The sequence below is a fragment of the Cantharellus anzutake genome (genome assembly GCF_015039405.1).
Source record: "Cantharellus anzutake strain C23 chromosome Unknown EI90scaffold_111, whole genome shotgun sequence".
Lineage (NCBI taxonomy): Eukaryota > Fungi > Basidiomycota > Agaricomycetes > Cantharellales > Hydnaceae > Cantharellus > Cantharellus anzutake.
Window position 1 is genome coordinate 114555 of NW_024067061.1, and position 21279 is coordinate 135833.

The 21279-nt window shown below is 49.8% G+C and overlaps 3 protein-coding genes across 3 annotated transcripts; 2 read left to right on the forward strand and 1 right to left on the reverse strand.

Annotated features, from left to right (window-relative positions):
* Positions 1 to 1443: 1443 nt before the first annotated feature.
* On the forward strand, positions 1444 to 3047 carry EI90DRAFT_3021383 (uncharacterized protein; the record flags this gene model as incomplete). The annotated part of the gene is made up of 11 exons (XM_039057645.1): positions 1444 to 1522; positions 1595 to 1618; positions 1675 to 1796; positions 1854 to 1961; positions 2019 to 2139; positions 2189 to 2491; positions 2556 to 2615; positions 2672 to 2749; positions 2803 to 2823; positions 2886 to 2969; positions 3025 to 3047. The coding sequence occupies 11 exons, from the start codon at positions 1444 to 1446 to the stop codon at positions 3045 to 3047; spliced, it is 1023 nt and encodes a 340-aa protein (XP_038909388.1).
* Positions 3048 to 7564: 4517 nt separating this feature from the next.
* EI90DRAFT_3021384 (uncharacterized protein) lies at positions 7565 to 9038 on the forward strand (the record flags this gene model as incomplete). The annotated part of the gene is made up of 6 exons (XM_039057646.1): positions 7565 to 7584; positions 7762 to 7824; positions 8142 to 8157; positions 8322 to 8511; positions 8602 to 8769; positions 8809 to 9038. 6 exons carry the CDS (start codon positions 7565 to 7567, stop codon positions 9036 to 9038), a joined length of 687 nt encoding a protein of 228 aa, XP_038909389.1.
* Positions 9039 to 12868: 3830 nt separating this feature from the next.
* On the reverse strand, positions 12869 to 15609 carry EI90DRAFT_3170488 (uncharacterized protein; the record flags this gene model as incomplete). The annotated part of the gene is made up of 4 exons (XM_039066317.1): positions 15575 to 15609; positions 14379 to 15006; positions 14220 to 14351; positions 12869 to 14187 (listed from the first exon to the last, which is right to left on the reverse strand). Exons 1-4 carry the CDS (start codon positions 15578 to 15580, stop codon positions 12869 to 12871), a joined length of 2085 nt encoding a protein of 694 aa, XP_038909390.1. The 5' UTR covers positions 15581 to 15609.
* Between the last annotated feature and the right edge of the window lie 5670 nt (positions 15610 to 21279).

Consider the following 21279-nt stretch of genomic DNA (forward strand, 5'->3'; position numbering starts at 1 on the left):
ACGTGGTGCTCCCCACATGACCTCCAACTGCATGTACATAAACACAGCCTAAGTGGGAACTGAGAAGTAACCTTCTTCTCACACTTCCCACTTTAGGCAAGTAGCTTACATTCCCCTGCTAATAATAATAACACACTTCCCACTTTAGTCTAAGTGGCCAGGGACCCTTGCCTGCTTCAGGCCCATTGTTACGCACACCTGCGCCGCACCCTACCGGGCCCTCAGCCCCAGGTGATATACCCAGACACTCTCGACCCCGGGTCGGTCCCTGACAGATAGTGAATTCCGTGGAAGACATCATCAACAGTCTGCATGTTCAAATCAAGAGTCCCATGATAGTTTGAGAGCTCAGCGAAGTATTTGTTGAGATAAAGGGCTTTGAGACGAGGCCCTATTTGGAGATAATGGAAGGTATTGAAGGGAATATGGCTGTTTGGTCTGAAGCGTGGTTGGCTGCAGTATGGACAAGTGTCAAGGTTGGAAAGCTCAGACGAGAAGCAGCAGCAACTGTTGATACAACAGTCATAGGAGTGTTCTAGTACATGAGAGAGCCTGGACATATGAGAGTGGAGTTGATAAAGCAATTTCAATTGCAGTTCTTCAAAATGTGACCAAATAATGTCATATGTCGAGTTGGATATGTTACTGTGGATCAAAACATCAAACATCTTGAGGTTTTGGTAGTCCACATTGGAAAGCGGCTGGTTGTCTAGACGTTGATAGATTTAGCTGATGATAAAAACCAAGGAAATAGGGTGTACAAAATTGGTTATATCGCCATAAAGTCGCATCTGCTTTATGTCTCTTGACAGCTTCCATCCATCCATCCAGAGATGTTTTGTTGACCCCTGAAAACTCTTCTGATTCATCATCACTGCAGGGTCTGGTATTATTCTGGCTGTTGGTGTTCGGAGCAAATGTCAGTGAAGGACCATATTCCAATTGCTAAATGGAAACATATGTAATTTCGCAATCATTATTATAATAAACCTGATCCTCTGACATCTGCTTACGTTCAAAAAAGTTTTCTTCATTTTCCTGTGGTGAATTCCTCATGGCATCAGGGAATTCCTTCACAACGGGGTTGGGAGCAAGCCTCCATCTCTTGTAGTGGTTCTGAGGAATTGGACGATTTAAAAGACATGACCTCTCTGTTTCACGACACCTACAGTCCATGCTACATGAGTGCCTAGGGTTCCAAGGCCCAATCGCTGAGATCCTGTGGCACCCATAAGCCATTATTAGCCCAAGAGTATGATAGAGCCCAGAGAATTCAGGTCTGAAGATTCTATATCTCTCAGAAGGCAGAGATGATCCAGTAATGAAAAATATGTCTGTAGCTGTCAGCTGGCAAAGAGCACAGGGAACATGTTGTTTTGTTTTGTTTGGTCCTGTTGTGGGCGAGAGCAGATTTGACTTCACTCCCAAATCGCTCCACTCCTCATGCCTTGCAGCAAAACCCAAAAATGCACGCTTTCTGGCCTCCAACATGAAAATGAATGGCTTGAGAAGGAGCTAGAAGGTGAGTTCATCCCTGCCTTCACCTCCAAACATGTAGATCTTGAAGCACCTCGCAACTGATCACATTGTCTAGCTATTCAGAAGGACAGTAATGCGTGTAAGGCATAGTACTATTGGGGTATTAACTAACCTAATGTGTTGTTGTGTCCTTAGTACACCAGAAACGCGTCCAAGAGCAGGTATCATGGCCAATGGGTTGTGCAGATCGTCTTCATGGTGGGTTCTCCCTGACCAAGGCAATGGGGATTATGAAGGACAAAATGAATCTTGTGAGAGTGAGTACTGATGCCTTTATTTTTACACGATCCCCTATGTTGACAAACCCCTGTAAGGAATCTGTCCGATCCTCTTTGCATGCAAATCTCGGGGGGCCATTCAAGAATGGCACAGTGAAATATGATTCCATTGACCTTGAAGTACTTGGGTTGATCAGAAATGATGTGAGCATATCGTATCACTCTCAACACTGTTATACGCTAATTTTTGGCATCATGTAGATCATCAAAGAACATCCATGGATTAAATCAGACTACGAAGGAGCCTGGCCTGTTCAGGCCCTAATTAAGATGGCAATAGAGAACTGCAAGACAGTTATTCAATGCAACAGGCAGAAAAAAGGTAATGTTTTTCCTCAGTCTCTGAACCATGATTCCACTCTACCATACAGGCAAAAGCATCAAACAGACCCCAAGACCAGTGAACGCAACTCTGCATCGCTCTTCAAATAGAAGGGGGATCAGTACTGAAACAACAAGTGGCACCAAGCTGAAAGACAACCACGTTGAATTAGAAGACAATGTTGATTCAGATGATGAAGCCAACGAGTTAGAAGATCATGCAAACTCAGATGAAGATCACACCAAACCAGATGATGACCACACCGAGCCTGACAATGACAATTCTGATGGCAATTCCAAGGACGTAGGCAGTCGCTGGAGTGGGGGGACCCCTCAAAAGACACAAAGGAATGGTGAGGATTTTAATCATAGATATTTCCCACTGGCACATGTGTCACATCTTTCCCAATCACATAGCGACAAGGACAAGGCAGTCTCTGTCCACTGTCCACACTCAAGTCAACCATCCAATCAAAGGTAGGCTGTTGGCCAATCAAGGTACTCAAGCCTTCTGTACTGAAACTTCTGTCTAGAAACAAAGGTTGCCAAAAGGATTTGCTTGCTTGTGACCTCTGAGGATAACTACACCAACGATCCTATTACTGATGAAGGTGAGCAGAATTACCCTGTTCTCAATTTAATCCTGCTCCCTGCAATCACATAGACTTCATCCAGCCCCTTAAGCGTAAGTGTGATATTGGCCTTTCCCTTAGATATAGCTAACATTGGCTCCACTGATGTGGATAGGTCATTCTCATCCCAGTCACAACAACAATGATCATATAAGCAGTGATGATACTGGTGCTTCCATGCCCATTGCTCAAGCTAAAAGTATTTGCTTAATCTTGTCATCAACTGTAGCATAGTTAACTAACACTCATAATAGTGCCACAACCAAAACACAAGTAATTTCCTTGCCCACTCTTTCAGTACACTCATTTTCAAGTAGCTCATGCCCTTCAGAGGAAACTTGCCCCTTTGGATGAGGAGAATGCAGCAGATACCAGTAGAAAACATCAGAGGCTCCGTGACGGGTTGGATGCTAATCAGACTCGCACCAAACCAGGTGAAGGTACTCACTGTCATATCCATACATACCTGATCCCAAACTGACTCCCGGACCCTCATCCTCATCTCCTCCGGAGTCCTACCCTACTGCTGTCCGTTCCGATATTCACCTTCGGACCAGACACCACTCCTCCTCTTACCCCTCATGTCACCTCCACCCTTCCGTCACTCTCCTACCCTACCGCCATCCATTCCGATACTCACCTCAGACCAAACATCACTCCTCTCACCACCCTCCTCCTCTTACTCCTCCTCTTACTCCTCATGACACCTCCACCCTTCCATCACTCCCCTACCCTACTCCCATCCACTCCAATACTCACCTTCAGACCTGACACCATTCCTCTCCTCCACTCCTCTCTTCTCTCTCCTCCCTCTGACCCTCTTCTGCCAAACCTCCACCAAGTTACAACCTTCCACCACTGTCCCTTACCCTGTACTTGGACACCACTCGTGCCTTCACTCCGAGATCCCGTCATAGTTCCGACCTCAGACTTTGACTCCACCTCAGCTTAAGCCCATTGCATTGGTGACCTCATACTACGTAAACACCATTGTCAACATTCCTCAGACTTCCAACCCTGCCTCCATAACCTCCGTAAGCTCTGCAACCTCCAAGCTCCACGGATCATACTCGGCACTTTCGCCACTTGTAATGTACCTCCCATGCTTTTCCCTCATCCTTATTTGGACTGCTGCTTCTCTCCATTCTAGCCAGTTAGTCATCATCCCCACTTCACCTCATCCTCCTGCCCCTCTGGGCTTCACCCTCCCTATCTCCTTTCGGATGTACCACAGGTTCTGACCTATGACCTTCAGTGCCGCTCCGCTTCTGTCATCCCTTTGTTCCCATTCAGACACCTTTGTTCCAATTTGGACCCCCTTTGTTTCCCTTGTGCTCTTGTCTCCCTATTATATACAGGCGCTTGTACATACTCATTTTGGACCTTCAGTCTAAAATTGACCTGAAATGCCCCCCTAGAGACTTCCTGCTCGCCACCTCTGAAATTAAGGACCAAATGGACAAACAGCAATGGCACAGCGCTCTGCATGAGTCACTGAGGCCAAGGTCCCTCCTTGCTAAGTCTCCGGTTCCCCTCCAGAATCGTCCACCCTCGCCCAGTTCTAACACTCACTCACTAACTCAACCCATTGCTCATAAATGATTTCCAGGCACTCTCTACAGCTGCAGTCCAGAGGACAGGACTAGGTGCACAAGCCTGAGGAACTCAGGTCAGCAAGGAGCCAATGTCAAACGAGGCAGAAGTAGATGTGTGAGCCTGAGGAGCTTGGGTCAGAACACTGGCGACAAACATGTTGGAGTTACAATGACGTGTGACTCACTGTCAGGGACGCGTCCGGGGTAGAGGAGGCCCGGGTGAGACGCCCGACACTAGAAGCCTCGCGGGGTGTGGAGCGGGCGTGCGTACTGGCGGGCCCGGCTCAGGAGGCGGTCCCTGGCCACTTAGACTGAAGTGGAAAAGGGTGAGAAGAAGGCTACTTCTTCGGTTCCCACTTCAGGTATGTTTATATACATGCGGCTTAGGTCACATGACGGGTGCCACGTCATCCTCGCATACAGCCGTAGTCACCCGGGTGTCCCCGTGGGGGATCCCGAGGGCGTCCGCTGTGGGCGCGCGAGCTGGACATAGCAGGGGTCGCCCGAGGTGCCCGGGCTGGGCGTGTCGTGAGCGCGCTGCAGGTGGGTCAATGGTACATTGATACAAGGAAAGGTCGTCCGTGTAGAATAAAGAGAAAATAAAGAGAAGGTGAGATAAGTAAAGAGAGAGTGGGATGGAGGAAGAAAGAAAGAAGAAGGGGGGAAGGAGGTAGGGGAAGACTGGGTGGCGGGGTACCGGGTGAAGTGGGGCCGGGTGGGGCCGGGTCAGGCGGGTGTGCCCTGACACTCACTAACCAAACTCACATGATCTTACTTTCGTTTCCATTGTATTGATACCATGACTGCATTGTATATAGGTAATTGTTTGGGTCTATTTTCTTTTTCCCCTCAGTTCTTCATTTATGGAGACTGAGGTCAGTATCATTAGTTTTAGTTACTAGTTACATTACTTACTTGTACTATAGCTTCCGCGTTAGGTTAGTACTAACCGTAGTAATTCAGTTCTTCATTTATGGAGACTGAGCTTCCACGTTAGCCCTCCTATTAAAACAGGGCAGAAGTAGGCATGCGAGCCTGAGGAGCTCAATCCAGAGAGGAGATCATTCGTTGATCCCATTGCATCTGATGTACACTTACTCCAAGTCTTCTAGGTTAATCATGCTTACTGTTTCGCATCGCAGCTTTCACCAGCACCGCATCTTCTTGTCAACTCCTTCTGTCGCATCAGTCCCTCGCACTTCGTTACCTGCCCTCACCGCTGAGAATTGCTGTCGTTGAACCATTCATATCTCCATCATTTCCTTTCACATCTCAAGCCTGAATGTAATATAGATACCGTGCGTGCTGATGTTCCAATCAAATAGTATATTATCCCCGAAGATATACAATTAAGTCCCGAAGCGAAGCAGGATGAGTCCAGCTGCTAGAAAGACACTATCATGAATTTGTACAGGATGAATTGACTAAATCCCTTGCAACACAAGATTTTACGACAGGATTTTGATCAAATTGGTGAAAAAACCCGGATTTATCACATGTAGCAGGCCACGAAAAAATCGTGTTTTGTGGCAAAACTTCCATCTCATATCGTCCATGATTTTATCATGGAATCACTTTCCTCAGTGCGCGGCTTAATTGATAAACGTCAAAGGCAGCAGATATGCGCCCATGCACTGGACACGATGCAAATACAATTGGGTGGTAGATTTTTCCTATTTTGGAAACGGGTCATCGCTATCGAAGCGAGGTTGAAGCAGGTGCCCACGACGCAAGTTGTCCTCTTGGAATAGGGCACCGTCCCTCGAAGTTGATATCTCTACGATAAAGTATTTGGCCGGGGTCAGTATTTCCGTGGCAGAAGGGTAAGAGTAGCCTGGGTGGGCACGGACCACCATCAAACGTTATGAACAAAGTTCAAAAGACGTGCGATACTTCCACAGAAACAATCTACGGAGCCAGCAGCTTATTTCTTAACTTGCCCAAGTCCAACGTGCGGGAGCGTTTTGTCAGGCAGATATTCAACGTACGTGGGAAATAGGTCCTATCATTGTTATTTGTCGATTCAGCTAGTCATCCTGCGACATCAGTTATTGGATACACGCGATCCAGTTACATCTTAAACTGAAGTGATGGCTTCAGATTGACAGGTAGGATGAGCGCGACAGCAGTAGGCTCGAGGCGCTGATCGATCCGGACGGTCGCGGCTCATCCGAGCTACTCGGCGAAAGGATGGGGTGGCAGCAGACAGGCCTGCCAAGTGAGTGCAAACCCAGCCAATTGGTTGGATATTATCTAACTCCGTTCCCGGACACCAAAATTTCCCGTGCTCTAAATAAATTTGTCCCACGGCCGTGAGTGTTGGGTGAGCCCACAAAAATATACATTGAGAACATAACTTATGGACGCCACCTATTGCGGCAAGTACCCGCTTACTCTTCCTCGTTGGGGAGGTTTAGGATTGTCGATTATTTGGGCCCTCGACGAAAAATACAAAACGGTACGAGGATATCGGACTCCTTTCAGGGTCACCTGCGGAACATAAATCGTAGATCAAGGACAAGAGACGGACTTAGATTAAAGGGAAGCGTGCTCGGAGGAAGGTGCGAGGTGGAAGCCGTGGGATTGGGCTGAGTTCGGAGGTCTTCAAGACCTTTGGATGACGATAGAAGTCCCGGGAGAAGGGAAATGATTGTACCGTGAAAAGAAGTTATTTGCAGTTTTAGGGAGTGACAGGGATTTCCACATTTCCGAGTCGGAATCCAAACCATAGAAGATCCAAGAGCTATCAGGAAACATAGACTATAGCCACATATCACGCATAGCCTGCCTCATTTGGAGTCCAACATGGCATCTCCTTCGCGAGTGGCGATATGGACTTCAGGTGGATACGAGAACTAGAAGTAGAGTCTTCATTCACGTGTCGATCGAGTGATGCCGAAGGAGAGTTGAGGCAATGGAAAGATAAGCCGGCGGAAACTCCAGGTCGAATATAGTGGCAACACATGCCCGAGCTCACAAGGTCACCCGCATAGCCCACAACTTCACGAACGGACCCACTGAAAACTCAAGGGGATTAGGAAATAGCCAACATGAAGAATTTCATTATCGAGCATCGATGAACATTCCTGCTTGCACTCTCATCTGAGGCGTCGAGCAACAACGGTAAAAAAAAGGAAGTCAGAATATCGGCACCTGCGGCTTAATTCCTCACTGATTAATCTGGTGGCATGAAACGATAATGGCCAACATAGCTGCCCAGTGAGTGTTACTCTTGATAATGCGTTTTCATGATGTTCGATTTTGCGCTTTCGTTCTGGTATCGTGTCAAGTTCTCAACACATGGATAGCATCTCCACAGGATTATTTCTACTCTGCTTGATTTCTTCAAAACATGACGTCGTCTAGCGGCTGATAGCACGGTCGGGCGCATCCCAGCGCCATTGGGGTGGAGCCGAACAAGGTCGGTATTAAGCTGGGTGCTGGGGGAACAGCGCTTGTGTACGTCCTCCCCATTAAGCCGCCTGTGGCCTTCCTAACATGTTGGACTTGGTTGGCTACATAACTACTATACTGCGCTATAAAGGGCTTCTACCAGGATTGACAGAGGGAAAATCCTTGGGGCGTCGTTGATTTCGACCTTGGCCCAGGCACATTAGTTTTAGCTAGCAACGTCTCCAAACGTACATTCTTCAGAAGTGTCCCACAGCGCCAACCATTAATTAAATAAGAAGGACGTCGCGGGGCTACCATGCATATGGAGTCGATAGTGTTGTACGGCGCACATCTGGCACATGGATGCTTCCGATTACGAACAGGATTGGTCTCCACACAGTGAATACGTTTAAATCTTTCGAGCATACGTCATCAACAAATTCCGACCTCCGTCGTGCACGCGGCTGGATGCTAGGAACTAAGCCCACCGCTAAGAGCCAAGAGGCTAGCCCTTTTCTCTTCATAATTTAGGCGCATAAATTTCACGCATATTAATTCCCCAGCGTCTCTCATTTAATTTGCCCTTTGCCCTCCTTAATGAAATTGATGCCCAGGCGTTCGTCTACGCGGCAGCATTCAAAAGCCCTTCGAATGCATATGTCACGCGTTCCAGAGGTTTGCGGGTGCTTCTGTCGATCGGGACCGTGTCCAGTATCTTCTGTGTGATGGAGCGGATCAACCCTCCAACCAAGAGTAGGTCAACAATGAGGCTGCGGCGCGGTCCCGCTTTTTGTCAGGCGGTTGCTCACGCCCTCAGCTAGCTCTTCAAGCTCTCTCCTCCAGTTGGTGCAGAGATTAGTCTAATTGAAGGGACGCACGCTCAGATGCATAAGTCAAAAAGTCGCACTGTTCGTGCGGAAAGCAGTCATGCCCACCATCCCTTTTTCGGTAACTCGCTACACCGACGCACCTCCCTAGAGCGGCGTATAAACACGGTATGGTTGAGTGTCAGTAGGTCTTCTAGTCAATTACTGACAGGTTTTACTGCAGACTCTCCGCGATCATCGGGTAGGACCCTGCCACTAGGGGTCAAGATCTTGGACGAGCGCGTGGTGACGGTTCAAGGTAACATCAAGCCACCAAACCTCCTCATCGACCCTCAGACCCTGCAGGCGACCATCATCGATTTTGGCGGTGTCAGCGCACTGCCGCATTCGTTTGTCAGCTTCACACTAGCACATTGCCGAGTTTTTGGAGTCCGTCCGATAACTCTTTGGTGATGGAAGCGGCTACAGGGTTTGTATTGGCCAAAACTGGACTGGGGCAAGAGTTTTAATAAGCCATTCCTCTGCATAACGTTAGATTACAAGTTGACATTGGCTAAAGGCATAAACAAGGATGGTTTTCAGTGTGGAAGGCGACATCTTGTCGAGTCCATTCCTCTGACCCACATCGAACAACTTTAACAATGAGATAATTACACATGAGATGCCAAGGGAATGTGCTCCAAATTTAGCCTTGGGATTGCCCCGCGACGTTGGATAAGGAAGCTTCCGATTGAATTGTTCGGTGGCTGAATCGACAATATACCGCATCTACTCATCGAATCAATCTGAACGAGACCTGCTCCATATTTGTACAGGACCGTTGCCCCAAGTAGAGTGGCTGCATCGCAGAACCCCGTCGGCATGCCTATTCACAGTCAACTCCCGAATGTCACTTAGTGTTCGAGGTCTCTGCCCTGGCGGTGGGGAACGGCCTGATTGCCCCACATGCTCTTTTGCCAGACGGATCCTCCCTCTGAATAGCTCAGAAAATCGCCCTGTTGGACAGACTAAATGCTGCGAGATACTACTATGGCCGGAATCGCTTGATTCTCGTGGTGGCTGTTGCTCACGGACCTTCCCCGATGGGTCCGGGAAAGCAATGCCTATCTGATGGCCTTTGGCTTCGCGTATGTGCTATCCTGGGATGTTGACATTTTTTCGCTTGACAGCTTGTAATTTATTCCTCGCTCATCACGCTCGTAAACTATTTTCTGTGCTTCAACCTGCACTTCAACATTGTCCGTATGCCGCATCTACTTATCTTCAAGCTGGTGTTATCACCTCGTCTTCCCCCGTCCTCATCTTTTTGGGCAGCTACATTGCAAGATCGTCATCGCTACTCTTTCAGCCACGCAAACCCAGCTCTCCCTGTGGTTGGGTGATCTCACATCGCAGAGACGCTGGACACGAGAAGATGACGAGACGGGCAGCCCCTTAGCTAATGGACAGTCGTTGGCCAAACACGATGAATTCAGTTTGTTCCACATCTATCTGGTCGCATGGTCTACATGCCTCGTTCTCAACGCATCCGAATGGCCCCCAAGCGGGGCTTACCATAGATCCATGCATCTGCATGATTCTCCTATTTGGCACGTCTTCGATGATGCAGGCGTTACTGACCCAGTAAGTTGATTTGTTGGTCGAGTAGATGATGATGTATCACTATAGCCCCACAACTGACTGTCTGAGACAATTGGTCCTAACTCTTGCTGGACGCATCAAAGATTTCGAAGCTTATTTATACATGCAGATGGAATCTGTGGGGGTCTTTGATTCTGATACATTAGGGCATTTGTCATTCTCGCAATGCTCTAGGCCTGATCGATTCATTTATCCTTGCACTCACCCTTGGCCCAGCGGTGTCAACGTCCGATAATAGCAAGTCGCCGGTTTTTCTGCAGTCTGTATTGCTCTACTCACAGATCTCTTGGCCCTTGACACCTTTCAGCAGTAACACGATTCCCAGACAATAGGAATTGGACAGGAGAACATAGCAAGGTGTGCAGCTGCGCAGGCAGGGGGGGCAAAATGATGATGAACACCGGCAACATTGCGACTTCACTCAACGAGTTCAATATGTGTTCACGCATAAGCTTGGAATTCAACATATATATCCGGGAGCACTAGAACATTGTTATTGATATCGTACCTGAACGATTTTAAGGTCACAAATGTAAAGATGCACATAAAATAAACAGACAACGCAAAATCCTATACAAACGCGAAACACTAAAGCAGTTGATCTTGGGGACTATCAGATGTTTTGGAAGAAGAATCGTCTGATGACGCGTCGCAGGGAGAAGAAATGTCAGATGATGTGCTGCAAGGAAAATAATAGCTAGGCATAGAGAAAGTCATAGTCAAGCGTGGTACTCGGATACCAGGCAGCTTGGCCAATATCGACAACAATGGGAGCTTTCATCTGGCCCTGGAGCAGAAATCGAGTACCATCCTTGCTGGACTGAGGACGGTAGAAATCTTTAATATTATTGATTAGTCGATCACCGTACCAGAGCTGTACACCATTGGTGCTGTTTGCCTTGACAGAAACCGGGTAATACTCTCGTGGGACAGCGAGTTGCGGGCCACCATGAAACCATACCTCAGTACGGACTAGTGGGGTCCTTCCTGCGGCAAATGAATAGCCCCTTTCACGTCACGAAAACCGGTATGGCTCTAGAGCACTCAGGAGTGCTCTGGAGATTGGTTGCATACTCCCAAGCTCTCGAAAGCTCCCACAGCTCCTGAGTGATCCCAAGTACTTCCGGACGTGATTTTTCACATCATGTGACATCCAACCTTACCTATCTCATCTTTGACTGCTAATGTCCGGAGGCATTAAGTGCGTCGCTGGTGTATTGTGGTCTTCAAACACTTTGAGACTTGGCTGTCAATCACTAGAGGCATTTGTAGTGTTTAATGCTAGTTCTTCACCTCATTTTTGACTGCTGGTGTCCGGGGGCGTTAATTTCGCCACTGGTGTATCATTGAAGACTTTCATGGCTCCCTTTCCCAAGTTGAAAGTCGGCTGTCAAGCACCAGCCAAGAGGCATTTGGAACATCGCTAGTTCTTACAATGTGGACTGCAAACCCACTGTCGGCTACAATGGACAAATAGACAAATAGATTCGGCCAACTCCGCTACAATGGGCTCGGATACAAAAGTATAATCACGTGTCAGGAAAATTTTCAGTTGGGCCACAGCACTTCACCCCATCCTGCCGTTCCCAACCTCAAATGTTCCCATAACACCACCACCATTAGTCTCTATGCCACATGGCTGCGTCTGGGAAAACTATAGCACACTTGTTGCACTGCACTTCCTCTGCCATGGCTGGCTTTTGCAACCACATCATCACTCTGCACACAGGCGTTGTCTCTTGAACATAGAACTCAAAACTCGGATTTCACAACAGGGATAGATCCCTCCACCTCTATTGAGCTCACCTTATGTGTTGACTGGATCTCATAGCCATGTTTGTACATGGCAGTGCGGCTTTCCTGTGTGTTCCATCTGAGTGGACGATTCATCAATACAGGGTAAGATTGACCCGATGACACTCCATGCTGTGAAAGTCCCCTCATGTACTGTTGTAATGTAGTGGGACATGCTGCTCTGTCATGTCACGACTGCGGGGTAACAAATTTGATATCAACAACAACAGGGTAAGATTGTCTAGTTGGTATGGTTGGGGTGACAGTGTCCTCTGGGTTGTGGCGTCAGATTTTAGTCATGTCTGGGTTGTATGTGAAAGCCTGGCACTTAAGTGACTCTGTGCTCTCCACATTGTTCTCCTGGTCTGTTTGTCACGTTGGCTCCTTGAATCATCAAGTGCTCAAATTCTTGTGAGATCCCAGTCTCATGGGTTGTGCTTAGCTATAACTCAGTACTGTTACCATTCTGCAAGGAGTGGTCCAACGTCTCATTGCTCGGCCTTGTGAGTTTTTCCAGTAATTCAATATTTATCATCTGACAGGAAGTTCATTGTAGGTACCAACGCGGAGCCGCCAGAAGTGTGTGAGGTGGAGGAAGGTGGTTCATTGGATACTTAGATATGACAATTAGTTACATTTCCTGTATGTAGTTAAAGAATCTACAATTTCTTCTTTCTGCAACGTGAATGTTTAATGCATAAACTGAGTGGGTGAGATCCAGTATAATATGTACTCCAGAGCACTCCGGAGCACTCCAGAGCACTTCAGGAGCAAACCAATGCTCGGGAGCACTCCAGAGGGGGGTACCTTTCTCCCGGGCTCTAATAGCTCTAATCGCTCAGGAGCACTCAAGAGCTGATAGGAGCGTCTGCCGGTTTTCGTGACGCATGGTCCGGCAACTGATGGAAAAATGGACGCTTGATCCAAGTCTCGTCCAACTCAGGTCCTGCATCCACCCAGGAATGATGTGCATAAACTGTGTCACCCGCCAACGGAAGAGTGGGTCGAGTAGATACCGGATGGGGGATGTGATACGGGCAGGTAGGGGCCATGCCAGTATTTATAATCCAAGATTTGTCTCCCCGCACATTATAACGCGCAATAAAATCACCCGATTCCGTCGACCAGGTGAAAGCGCTGTGCTCATCGAAGGCAGCAATGTATCGTGCCCCCGGAGAAAACGCAACCATGTGACGCTCAGGAAAGGCTGACTCGGAATTGGATCGGAAGGATTGAATGGGAGAGTCGGGAGGAGAGGCAAGGAGCTGAATGTGCGGGTCGCCTGAAATGTATATACACGCCACGTTGTTGTACCAAGGCTTTCCAGGATCCCGTAGGACTCGTATGATGAACAATCCACTATCTGAGACTGCAGTTACAATGGGATAGGTCCCTATGGGGAGAATGCCAAGTTTCACAGGCAGTGTACCATGGCTATAGATAGTGATGTTCCCGTCGACATCCTCGGCAGCGACATGATGATGACCATGGACAAACTCGATCCAGGCTGGTGGATTGGGTGGATGATTCTGGAACTGAGACATCGTATGCTGATCGTCGATATCAGCGATCTCAATAACACCACTACCAAACCCGAGTGCAATGTATCGGCCATCTCGAGAGAGTGCTGTGCACGTCACAATGCCATTACGGACATCAGGTTCACGGAATTCAGCTTCATAATTGATCACTTCATCATCCCACTCATCAATCTTCGTTGGCAATTGATCTGATTTCGCCTCCATAAGCATTTGGGCATTAAGCAAAGCCTCGCTCAATGGAATCAAGTGGTTCGAAATCTTGCTGGAGAGGGTCAGAGAGGTGGCCATATAGTTTATATTGAATTCATCAAATCCTGGTCGCACCCAAGGGTCCCCTCCCAGGTGCAGGTATGTAAGGAAGTTTTGTGTAAGGAAGGAATTGAACTCATTCTGCAATTCATAATTGTCATTGGACTCTTGGGAAAAGAGTCGTGCAGGGTCCAGATGGAGGAGTATGTAGCGATTGACGTATCGGATGTGTTCGGGTCGTTCCCCATAGGGTTTGAAATCTGCCCATTTTTCTTTGTCACCAAGAGGAGGATTAGTGGGTATCCTAAATTCATTCCGCTTGCAACAATTATTGAAAATTCGAAGGAGTAGCGGTCCGAGAAATATCCTTTCTTGTCCTTGATAAAAAATACTTTGTCATTTTTATTACCAATCGGACTCCCCGTTATAAATTCTTGCGCTTTGGCATGATAGAATTTAACACCTTTCCAATCCTCCGAAGGAAGTTCAATGATTGAGCTAATCGGTTCCAATGTGGCTTGGGCCTCATCCTTGGCAATTCCTAAAAGCTGCGACATAGAATACACACTCAGTGATGAATGTGCCGAACTAATTGTGCCAACCAATAGATGATACATCTTTGCTACATCGACAGGCATTGCAGATGAATCAGGCATATAGGCCCTTCGAAGTATTCGCAAGTACTCCCAGTTGAGACTGGTGGGTGGATCGGAGAGATTGAGAAGGTACTGGAACTCTGTCTGCAGGGTGCGACCATGCCATGTCTGCGAGATGACTTCACGAATTCGGATTGATGCCATAACAGGCAATTCACGACAAGCCAAAGTAAAAGCATCGAGATCTTCCTCCGAAGGTTTCCACCGAGATTTCCTGATACGATCTCGAAGGCCATCCTCCACCATGCAGCGGATCGTGTGATACTTCTCCTGCGTAATTTTATCCACATCTTCGCATGGTATGACAAGGCCCTGTCCCCGAGCTTCATCCCAAGCTGACACAATCAATGACTCAGGATGACAGCTGATGAATACTGCAAACGTGGCTGGCAGCTCTTCGAGGATAAGGACGAGCTCCATCAGACGTTCGAGTGCTTCTAGATCTCCACACTCATCCAAGCCATCTAAGATGATGACGAGGCAATCTTTTCCAGAAGGTAATATCTCCATCAGATTACGCATAGGCTTGATAACAAGAGCCTTCTGTCAGGGCACACCCGCCTGACCCGGGCCCACCCGGGCCCACCCGGCCACACCACACCCGCTCCCCGCTGTCTATCCCCCTCCCCCCTCCTTCCTCCCTCTCCTCCCCTTTCTTTTCCCTTTTCTTTCCCCTTTCTTTATTTCATTCTTCTCATCTTCCTCTTCCTGTTTATTTCTTTCTATCTACACGGACCACCTTCCTTTGTATTGATGTACTATTGACCCGTCCAGCCCACACACCCCGGACGGCTTCCCGCTGTGCCCAGCATGCGCGCATGTAGCGGACGCTCTCGGGATCCCCCACAGGGACACCCGGATGCCTGCGGCTGCCTCCGAGGATGATGTGGCACCTGTCATGTGACTCAAGCCGCATGTACATAAATGTACCTGAAGTGGGAACCGAAGAAGTAACCTTCTTCTCACATTCTCCACTTCAGTCTGAGTGGCCAGGGACCACTGTCCCGGATCGGGCCCACCAGTACACACGCCCGCTCCACACCCCGCGACGGCCTCAGTGCCGGGTATTACCCCTGGGCCCTCTCAACCCCGGACGCGTCCCTGACACCTTCATTTGCTTTTCCAGAGACAGATGCTGAGGCAGTTGCAGATCTTGCTGCCGAAGGTGCCCAACAAGTGACATCATGAACTCCCTATCGAAGCATGTGAGTTGATGTGCCAGCATGGAAGGAAACAGCTCAAGGGAATCAAGGCCCATTCCAACCTGGTTTTTATCCCAAAAAAAGGATGCTGCTAGAGTGTTCTGCACCCTGAGGGTGGATGCAACACTCATAGCTATTGCAGTCTTCTGTTAGAGACCAGAAGCAAGATGAAGGAGTTGTCTCTGTGGTGGAGGGCTTTGGCCTCAGCAACTCAGACCAGGAGCGCTGTGCCTAGTTACACGTCCGTGCCCTAATTTACTTACTGGCAACGAGAACTAAAAAGGGGGATCAACTCTAGTCAATTTTATCACTGGGGTGTAACCTATCTACAAGTTAAGTATATATAGTCACAACGAGGCAGGCCCATGAATGGCAGGACCAAGCAGAGCTGTCAGAGACCAGGTTGAGACGAGGGAATGTCTCCATGGCAGAGGGCTTTGGCCGAGGCGACTTATGCCAGGAGTGCTGTGCCAAGTAACATGTCCATGCCCTAACTTACTAAACTGGCAACCAGAACTGAAGGGGGGTAAACTCTAGTCAATTTTATTACTGAAGTGTAACCTATGTACAAGTTGAGTATATATAGTTACAGCGAGGGCAGGTCCGCAAATGGCGGAGCCGAGCAGAGCTAATTGTCAGGACTCGGTCCTTGATCAGGGACAGCCTGACCTCAGGCCTGGGTGTGTGCGGTGTTCTGGGTGGTTGGGCGCTAGACCCTGTCCTCAGCTCCTCAAACTCACTGAAGGGACTAAGCGGGGATTGAGTTGTCATGTATTACAGAGGGTAACTACAACTTGCCTAAGTGGGGATTGAGTTGAGAAGAAGGGTAAGTTTCCCTATTCCCTGCTTGGCTACTATATAAAAGGGGAGTGTACTGTACAGTTCATAACGTGACTCCGGGTAGAAGCCGAGCATGTTCCTGCGACTTGGAAAAGGTGTCACATGGGTTAAGGCAAGTTGCTCGCCTTGACCCACGTGATTTTTCCCGTGGGCTCGCATGCGGGCTGAAGTTGTGAGAGATATGTAGGGATGGGGAGGTCAGGGAAGTGGGGGAAGTCTGGGAAGGTGGTTCTGGGGTGTGGTTGGGTGCCCTGACAGTGGGGTCAGGGGTCGATCCCTGACACTAATGGGGTTAAACATTAGCCGATTGAATATTACCGATGAGTCGGGTTACGGGGTTAATGGAAAGGCAGGTGATAACCCAGAAATGGAAAGGAGGGATAGGCCCGAAGGTGGGCTCTGCAGGGCAAGCGAGTGTATTGCCCAGCGGAGGTGGGAGTGTGCTAGCGGATGTCGGAGCTGTCCAGAAGCCTTCGGGGCTCTGTACTTAGGGAGGTGTAGGTAATAAATTGAAAGGAGGGGGTGGTGACCATCAAGGGGTACCGAGGGGATTGTGGAATACAGGAGCTCCGAGGTTTAGTGAAGAAGGAGCGGAGGTAGACCGGAGGAGTTGGAGGGATTGGAAGTCAATGGCCAGGGATGGATATGACAAGAGCGGAGCTAACAGAGTTAAACATTAGCTGACTGAATATTACTGATGAGTCAGGTTACAGGGTTAGCGGAATGGCAGGCGATAACCCAGAAATGGAAAGGAGGGATAGGCCTGAAGGTAGACTTGCAGGGCAAGCAAGTGAATTGCCCAGCGGGGGTGGGAGTGTGCTAGCGGATGTCGGAGCTGTCTGGAAGCCTTCGGGGCTCCATACTTAGGGAGGCGTAGGTAATATATTGAAAAGAGGGGGTGGTGACCATCGAGGGGGTTGGGGGTGATTGCAGAATATGGGGGCTCCGAGGTTAGTGAAGGAGTGGAGGTAATCTGGAAGGATCGGAGGTAGTGGAAGACAACGGCTGTGGATGGATATGACAGTATCCCCTTCTTAGGCCTGAACCCTTGAAGGCCCAGAATTAGTAAGGTGAGGGGAGCTGTACTTACAGAAAAAAATGAAAATGGGAATGAGGAGTGGAGAGAAAGGAGAGATGGGAGAGGAGTTGAGGTTCCTAAGGAGCTTTGGGACCAGGCTTGTCTGGGTACTGAGAGTGGAAAGCTTTGACAAGGTCAGAGGCATGATCGAGTTTGCCAGCAAGGAGCCATTGTGTCTCCTTGTTGGTCCCTTGTCAGGGCACACACCCTGACTAGCCCAGACCCGGACCCGCATCCAGACCCACATCTGCCCACTGCACTTCCCACATGCATGCATGCTCCATGTGCCACATGCTCCAGGCCCAGTTCCTATCCCTTCATGTGACTTCCGGGTATCCCCAGAAGTTTGCCTGATATTGTGGCCACTGTGGGAAGATGAGAAGTTAGCTTCCTTCTCATCTCCTTACCCACAGTAGGTTGTGCCCTGGATAGGGCTGGTTACACCACAGGGCTGTGGACCATAGGGGAGGGCCATGGGGACCCAGGAGTTGTCCCCTGACAGCAGAAGGAAGCTTCAACAATTGCCCCTGCCCACCTAGGATGTCCTGCATGGGCCGTGAGAGCCCGGACTGAGTCGGAGTTGGGCACAGGCCGAGTCCGCAATTTTCGAGTGGCAGCCATGCCATGTCATCACTTCCCCCAGACCATTACATGTTCTTTACCCATGACACAGCCACATTCCTGTTCCCTATCCCAGCCCCTTGCAACGCTATTCCAATCTGTGAGGTTGAGTTGAGGGTCATCCCACTGCTTCCCACACACCTCACTGAATGCACTAAGGAGATATAGCCGCCCGACTGCTGCTGATGTACCAGCCAAAAGTGTTACAGGAATGGGTTCCGGGGAACCCAACCTGTGCCGTTCTGCTCATGGACAGAGGTGGCTGCATAGCCGTTGAAGGGAGAGCAGGAGATCTGAGACCGGGTGTACTAACGGTAACTTGGCACTACGAGGAGCGTACCGGCAGTGGGTATAATGGGGGCTCCTTGAGGGAGCCACCTAACAGTTGGCTAGCGGCAACTTGGCACTCCAAGGAGCATACTGGCAGTGGGTATAATGGGGACTCCTTGAGGGAGCCATCTGTCAGGGCACACCCGCCTGACCCGGCCCCACCCGGCCCCACTTCACCCGGTACCCTGCCACCCAGTCTTCCCCTACCTCCTCCCCCCCTTCTTCTTTCTTTCTTTCTCCATTCCACTCTCTCTTTACTTATCTCACCTTCTCTTTATTTTCTCTTTATTCTACACGGACGACCTTTCCTTGTATCAATGTACCATTGACCCACCTGCAGCGCGCTCACGGCACGCCCAGCCCGGGCGCCTCGGGCGACCCCCGCTATGTCCAGCTCGCGCATTCACAGCGGACGCCCTCGGGATCCCCCACGGGGACACCCAGGTGACTACGGCTGTATGCGAGGATGACGTGGCACCCGTCATGTGACCTAAGCCGCATGTATATAAACATACCTGAAGTGGGAACCGAAGAAGTAGCCTTCTTCTCACCCTTTTCCACTTCAGGTAAGTAACATAGTATTCCCTTTTAATAATAATAACACCCTTTTCCACTTCAGTCTAAGTGGCCAGGGACTGCCTCCTGAGCCGGGCCCGCCAGTACGCACGCCCGCTCCACACCCCGCAAGGCTCCTAGTGTCGGGCGTCTCACCCGGGCCTCCTCTACCCCGGACGCGTCCCTGACACCATCTAACAGTTGGCTAGCAGTGACTTGGTGCTCATGTGAGCGTACCGGTAGTGTGGGTAGTTGGCACTCCTTGAGGGAGTAGCCCAGTGGTTGTCTATCAGTTACTTGGCACTCAAGGGAGCGTTGTCATATCCATACAATCCCGACCTCCGCTCCGGGCTCCCGGAACTCCGAACCTGACTTCCGGAGTCCTACTTCCCTTCCATCACCTCCTCCTTGCCGACTCCCAAGAGGTTATTGTCAGGGCACACCCGCCTGACCCGGCTCCACCCAGGCCCACCCGGGCCCACCTCACCTGCTCACCCGCTCACCCGCTCCCCGCTACCCATCCTTCCTCCCTCTTCCCTCTTCCCTCTTTCTCCTTTATTTCACTCTCCCTTTCTGTTTATTCTTTCTATTTACACGGACCACCTTCCCTTGTATCATTGTACTGTTGACCCGTCCGGCTCGGACACCCCGGGCGACTTCCCGCTACGCCCAGCATGCGCGGACGCCCTCGGGATCCCCCACGGGGATACCCAGATGGCTGCGGCCCTCTCCATAGATGACGTGGCACCCGTCATGTGACCCAAGCCGCATGTACATAAATGTACCTGAAGTGGGAACTGAAGAAGTAACCTTCTTCTCACGTTTTCCACTTCAGGTAAGTAGTGTAGTTCTTCCTTTTAATAACAATTCACGTTTTCCACTTCAGTCTAAGTGGCCAGGGACTACAGTCCCAGATCGGGCCCGTCAGTACGTGCGCCCGCTTCGTCCCCCGAGAGGGTCCCTCTGCCGGGCGCTACAGCTGGGCCCCCTCCACCCCGGACGCGTCCCTGACAGTTATCCCACCTCCGGCTCTGACACCACCTTCGGTCCGACTCCGGGACATTCCGGGTCCGACCCCAACCTCGACACCTTCCAGACGAGTACGCAAAACCTATGCTCCTGACTCCGGACCTCCACTCCGGAATCCCGTTCGCGTCTCCATCTCCGGAACCTCCGGTCTTAGCTCTGACCTCGGACTTTGACCCCACCTCCGCTTATACCCATTGTATTGGTTAGCTCATTCCATTTAATTGCCTTTGCCAATATTCCGGAGTTTAACTTCCGAGTTCGGACTTTCCGGACTTACCTCGGACCTTGCAACTATTGCATTGTCCTATTCAACTCCGCTATTCTCCCTCATTCCTATTTGGGCTGCTGCTTCCTTCCTATTCAGTCAGCTAGCCATTCCCCACTCCCAACCTCCTTCCTTCCTCCTTGGGCCTTGGCCCTTCATTCCTCCTTTGAGAAACACCATTGAGTCAAACCCTTGACCCTCGGTGTTGTTCCTCTTTCCATCTCCCTTTGTCTCCTTTCGTCCTACCCTCGCTCCTTTTGATTCCGGACCCCTCCTTATATACAATGTACATAGTAACTTGTAACCTCAGTCCGAAATCGACATGAATTCCCCCAAGAGACTTTCCCTCTGCTAGATCCAAAATTAGGGACCCCTAGGACAACCAGCAATGGCACAGCGCTCCGCCTGAGTTGCTGAGGCCGAGGTCCTTCCACGCTAAGTCTCCGATTCCATTCTGGAGTCGTCCGAGTCCGCCCCATTCTAACAAGCGTACCGGTAGCGGGATTTGTTGGGACAGACAGGTTGGTTGACCAGTGCATGGTAGTGAGTGACCATGGGAATTTGGGCCCGCAGGTACGTGGCCAGGCATCCTGGGGCTGCCTGGGTCTCCCAAGAAGGGAGGAAGGGTTGTAGGACCCAGTAGGGTACTACAGGAAGGATAGGAATGGGAGCTCAACCACCCAGTGGGGGGGTGGGAGTGGGAAGAGTGAGGTCTGGTGTCTGAGCACTCACCAGGCCGATGAGGTTTTCTCACAGATTGTAAGAATATCGATGTAGACATCGATATGGACCAAGTCAGATGTTACAGAGAAGGCTTACAGTGGTGGCACAATGGTGTGGCAGTTACAATCGCGGTACAAGGTTTTGTGGGTTATGTATTAGATGAAGAAAAC